Below are 5802 nucleotides of genomic sequence, written 5' to 3' on the forward strand. Positions count from 1 at the left end.
TAAGGTATTATACTTATTTAGTAGTTCTTTAATATCTTTTTACTACTAAGCTATTTCTTTAATATTAATTAAGGACTTTAGGGCCTTAATCTAAACACCTTTAGTATTAATATACTTTTAATTATATAAGGTAGTACTTATAGCTATATTAAACTCTAGCTAGACTTTTTTAAGAAGTCTAATAAGAAGTAAGACTAAAGCGTCTAGCTTTTTATTAGCTAACTTCCTTACCTCTTAATATAGATTAAGGCCTTAAGCTTACTTAGAGGCTATAACTTCTTTTAATTTATTAGGCTTCTTTTTACTTATATATAGTTTATAGTCTTTAAGGGTAGTTATAGGTTTTATAGGCTTTAGTTATAGTAAAATAGTTATATTTATTTTAGTAAATAAGGACACCTAATCTAGATTATAATTATAGTTACTATTATTATTAACTTTTATAATCTTTTTATTTTTTAAAGTAAATAAAATAGTTTTCTTCTTAATTAGCTAAGGCCTAACTAACTTCTTTATACTATATACCTCTTATAATTTATTCTAAGTATGTTTATCCTAGCTAGTATAGTTCTTAAGAGGCCTACCTTATTACACTATAAAGATATTAGCGTATTCTTACTTTTTATTTTCTAGTTATACTATATATAGGTACCTAATATTACTTATTAGTGTTATAGATAGTAAATCTAAGGTGCTTTACTAAGGGTATCTAACTTATTAATTTAGAATACGCTTTACTAAAAACTTATAGTCTTTATTAGTAAATATATTTATAATATAAAAAAGTAAGGTAACTTAATTAGTAACTCTACTTTATTAGCTATCTTTAATTACTAGAAATAGTATGTTATTTATTAGACTTTACTTATCTTACTTCTTATAATACTAAGCTCTTTAGACTAAAATTATAAGATATATATTCTTATTAAAGGTGTATTACTAATAATCTTAAATAAATTAATACTTATTAGACTAGTAGTACTAATATTTATCCCTTAGTCTTAATACTTTTACTTAATCTAGTTATACTATACTAACCTTAAACACTTAAGTAGACCCCCTTAGCTAGATAGAATTCTAATATATCTTAAGTTTACTTATACTATTAGTAAGGTCTTAATTAGTATTACTTAGAACTAGTTAGTTAACTTAGACGTTAATAGTTAATTATCTTAGTTACTAGTAATCTTAGTACTAATAAGTAAAGTTTCTTTAGGACTATTACTAAAGTAGTTAAGTTATAAAGGTACTATTAGCCTTACTATTAGTAAATAGAGGCCTATACTCCTTTTTATAAGTAATTATATTAAGGAGTCTGCTTTTAAACGTTATATACTTTATTAATTAAATAAAGGCTAAAAGGCTAATCCTTATCTTATTTACTACCTTTTTTATAGTCTTAGTATTAAATTACTTATATATAGTCTTAATTAAGCTTTTATTAGAAATTATATAAAGGCCTTATTACTTTACCTTAGTAATTATATTATTAACACTAGTAAAAAGTGCCTTAGCTGGGTATAGGTCTAAGCTAAAGATTAGTAATCCCCTTATAACCTACTTAATTTATTTTTTCTTATTAAGGAATTAATTAATATCTTATTTTTTATACTCCTTTAAGAGATAGGCCTTAGCCTAGACCTAAGGTAAGTCCTTAATTATATCTTTTACTAAAGTTTAATAATCTCCCCTTATATAGTAAGCTACTAATATACCTCTTAATTAGTCTAGTACTTATATAAGCTTTTATTAATCCTTATATTTTTTTAAGAAGTTAATAAAATTATTTTTAAAAAAAACTATAGTACTACTTTAGCCTAAAAAAAGTATCTTAAAAAAGTTTAAGTTCTCTCCTTAGTTAAAGGCTATATCTATTATTACTTATAAGACTTTAGGCTAAATCTAGGTAGTAAAAGTAATAAGGAAGGTATTTATAGAAGGTTTAAGATCTTAAGAGATAGAGAGAGGTGTCTATTTCTAATTAAGTACTATAAGTAAAGGATTAAAAGTGTTACTACTCTCTTTGTCCTTAGAAGGATTAATCCCTTTTAGCTCTTAATACTTAGTAAAGGCTAGTCTTCTTACTAAAGTAGTGTTTAGAGTTAAGCCTAAGGTATACTTAAAAGCAGCCTCTTAAGAAAAAGTAGTATAGTTATTACTTATTATATTAGTTAGTAGTTATTTAGTATATAACTTATTAATTAAGTTAAAGATTTTAATAATTATATTCTAATTTAAACTTTTTAAGATTTTTCTTAAAAGTACTAAAGTAACTTATCTTATTATCTAAGCTAAGGCTACACCCCTAATTAGTAGAATTTATATAATTATCCTTAGCCTTAGCTAAACTTATTAACTAACTTTTAATAGAGAGGGTTTTTTAATTTATTATAATTTCTTTATAAAGTTATAATAAGTGTTTAAATTAGTATACTTATAAGAAGTCTTAAGGCTAATAACTTTATATCTCTAGATTAAGTAATTCTTAAGGCGCTATTTTATATTAATTAACTATAAGTAACTAATTATAATAGACTACCTTACTTATAAAGACCTTTAAGAGCTTTATCTAGCTCCTTTAGTATTTTTATAATCTATTTTAGTTATTATTATAAATTAGTAACCTTTAAGGTTTTAACTTATTATCTTAGTTTTATAATTAAGTAATTTCTATTATCTAAGTTACTAATCTATTACTTTATTATCTTATTATCTTTTTAAGGTTTTCCTTATTTCCTTAATTAGTTACTTCTTATAATCTTATTATCTTATTATTATTACTTTTATAATAACTTACTTAGTGTGCTTAACTAGATATCTCTTTAATTAGTTTAAACCTATAGTTAATCTTCTAGAAGGGGAGACTATTAAAAGCGCGTAAGGTATAAAGGACTCTTATAGTATAGTAACTATATAGAACACTATAACTACTAAAAGTAATATAAGATTCCTTACTAATTAGTATATAAATTATATTAATTTATCTAGAATTAATATTAATTATAAGTGTTAAACTATAGGATTAAGTATAATTATACCCTAATTAGGTAGGTAATTACTCCTAATTATCTTATGTTATTATAATTAAAGGTAAATTATAGAGAGGCTTTAGTTTAATTAGAAGGTAGGTATAAGTATAAGGGATAAATTTAGCGTGTCTATCTCTAAACCTATTAATACTAACTTATATCTTTATACTTAATTAGGATTAGAATCTTCTAATTAGTCTGTATACTACCTGATTGGCCTGTATACTATCTTGCTCTAGGCTGATTGCCTTACCCTGCTCTAATACAGATATATAGTTATATTAAAAGAAAAAAGTCTACCTATAACTTAATAGTACCTTTGCTACTATAGAGGATATAATCTAGGCCTAAAATCTAGATACTAGTCATATAGATAGTCTAGATAAATCTAAGGCATCTAAATTACCCAGTGAGGCCGAAATTTGCATATGGGTGGGCGGCAGAGATATTGAAATAAGTGGTGATGGTAGCTCGGATGTGGGGGTGGCTCGGATATAGGGTGGGGGAGTTACCTTTTCCTTACCAGGCCTACAACTTGCTCTTTTCACAAATCAGTGTATAAGCCCGAGGAAGAGACTCTAGCAAGTCTTTTTTAATGTCTCCAACTGTCTTGACTCCTGCCACATTCATCAAAATATCCAAGTCGGCCAACAGCCCCCTGAGCACGTGTCTCACTCCGTGCTCCCCCATTATACTCAATCCCCAAATCCACAACCTACCGATGAAGACAAATTTGGCACCCAATGCCAGGGCTTTCACGATATCTGCTGCGCCCCTCACCCCGCTGTCGAATGTGACAACGATCCGGTCCCCAACCTTATCCGCAATCTTTCCAAGCGCAGCCAGACTTGCAATAGCCCCGTCAACCTGATGTCCCGCATGGTTGCTCACAACGATTCCCTCGAACCCCAGATCCGCCGCCTTCTCTGCGTCGTCAACCCTCTGTATCCCCTTGATCAAGAACAGTTTACCGCCGCTGATCCGCTGCCATTGGTCTCGCGCCCATATGGCCTTGTCCCAGGACCATGCGCGGCCGTGCCAGATGCTGTCGATCCACAATGCTGCCGCCCTCTCGGGCTCCTTCTGCAGATTGATGCCCTTCTCTTCAAGGTGCTTCTGAAACACGGGGTCAGTCAATCCCAGCTCGGCACCGATGCCGCGGTAGAAAGCATAGTTCGATGTGGCGACGTCATCGTGTCGCCATCCCAATTGCCAAGTATCCGTCGTAAAAATGCAGGCCGTAAAACCAGACTCGTGTGCCCTCGTCAAAAGCGATATAGTGAGCTCATCGTCATGAGGCATGTAGAGCTGGAAGAACCGCGGGCCTTCTGGGATCTTGGACTTGTCCGCCGACTGCAGCTCAATCGTGGATTCACGCCCGGCGTCGTTAGCTTGAGCAACTTCCTCAGTGGGGTAGGAACCGGCCGTCGATAGATAGTACGGGAAACCCAGCTCCCCGGCTACCTTCGCCACGGGTAGTTCACCTTGCGGGTGATAGATCTTGTTGATGCCTATAGGTGCAATACCAAACGGTGCGGAGACTTCGTGCCCGAATATCGTTGTGCGAGTTGATCGCTCATTGGTGTCTATAAGCTGTTGGGGAACGATCTTGTGCCTAAAGAAGGCTTGATGGTTTGCTAAGTGTGTATGTGAAAGGCCAGCATTCGACGAAACATAGTACCTGTAACATTATTAGGAACCTTTGAGCGTCTACAAATGGCATTCGGGGCTAATGTTGCCATCCATTTTGGGTCAGCTTCTGCTTGGCCAGCTCCTCGAGCTCGTCAGGGTCTGGTCTTTTGTCATATTTATCATCACGGAAAGTATACCCGCATCCCTTTGTTGACACTTACGAGTGCTGAATTGGGGGACCTGACCATCATTTAGCTTCCAGAAATTTTCACGCTGACAGAGGCCCCATGATGGGGTATCACGATTCTTGATGTGAGGAGAATTGGAGTCGGACATCTTTACTCGTGGGTACCGACACGGAAGTAATGACAAAACAGAAAATAGAGCTCCTCTCCAGAAATGTGGTAACACAAGATGGATGAGATTATTCATCGTGAAAGGCAACTGGCTACGTGCACGCTATGCACTAAGTCTGAATCATCACGGCCGTGACGTAACTTACAGCTCATCACTCAAACTACGCAATAGATTATAGCTCCCACTTAATCCGCCTTTGGTGCTGGTCTCAGTAACCTTTAGCTAACCTGGTGCTTCTGAATCTCATTTCCACCTTATTTCCATAATTCGATATCATGAGTGGGAACGCCTGGCTACCACCACTAGCACTAAGGAAACTACCTAACTCCCCTACCCCACATCCGGGCCACCCCCACATCCAGGCCATTACATCCTAACTATTCTTTCTACTTCTATACTATATTATCCTAGTCTATAAAGATAATAAAATATATATAAGGTAATATAAAGTAAAAAGTCTATATATAGTATAATCTAGCTTAGTAATCTTTTAATATAACTTTAAATAACGTATTTATAATAATAAAAAGTACTATTTTTAGTTTTAATTATTTTAAAGATTTATTTAAGCTTTTAATTTAAATATAAATCTTATATAATACTTAAGTACTAATAGTATATAGTAGGCTTTTTAGTAAGTATATTTAGCTTTATTATAGTAGTAATATAAGCTTTTAAAATATAAAAAGTAAATTTACTTTTTTTCTAGTTTTAAATAGTATTTTTTATAAGTAAAAGTATATAAAGAAGTATATATTAAGTACTATAGTAAAGTATAAATATT

General features: G+C 32.3%; 1 protein-coding gene across 1 annotated transcript; it reads right to left on the reverse strand.

Moving 5' to 3' along the window:
• Positions 1-3658: 3658 nt before the first annotated feature.
• Positions 3659-4997, reverse strand: GLRG_11856 (FMN-dependent dehydrogenase; the record flags this gene model as incomplete). Its single annotated transcript, XM_008102542.1, has 3 exons — positions 3659-3687; positions 3749-4666; positions 4883-4997. 3 exons carry the CDS (start codon positions 4995-4997, stop codon positions 3659-3661), a joined length of 1062 nt encoding a protein of 353 aa, XP_008100733.1.
• Positions 4998-5802: the final 805 nt, after the last annotated feature.

Source organism: Colletotrichum graminicola (genome assembly GCF_000149035.1).
Source record: "Colletotrichum graminicola M1.001 genomic scaffold supercont1.152, whole genome shotgun sequence".
NCBI lineage: Eukaryota > Fungi > Ascomycota > Sordariomycetes > Glomerellales > Glomerellaceae > Colletotrichum > Colletotrichum graminicola.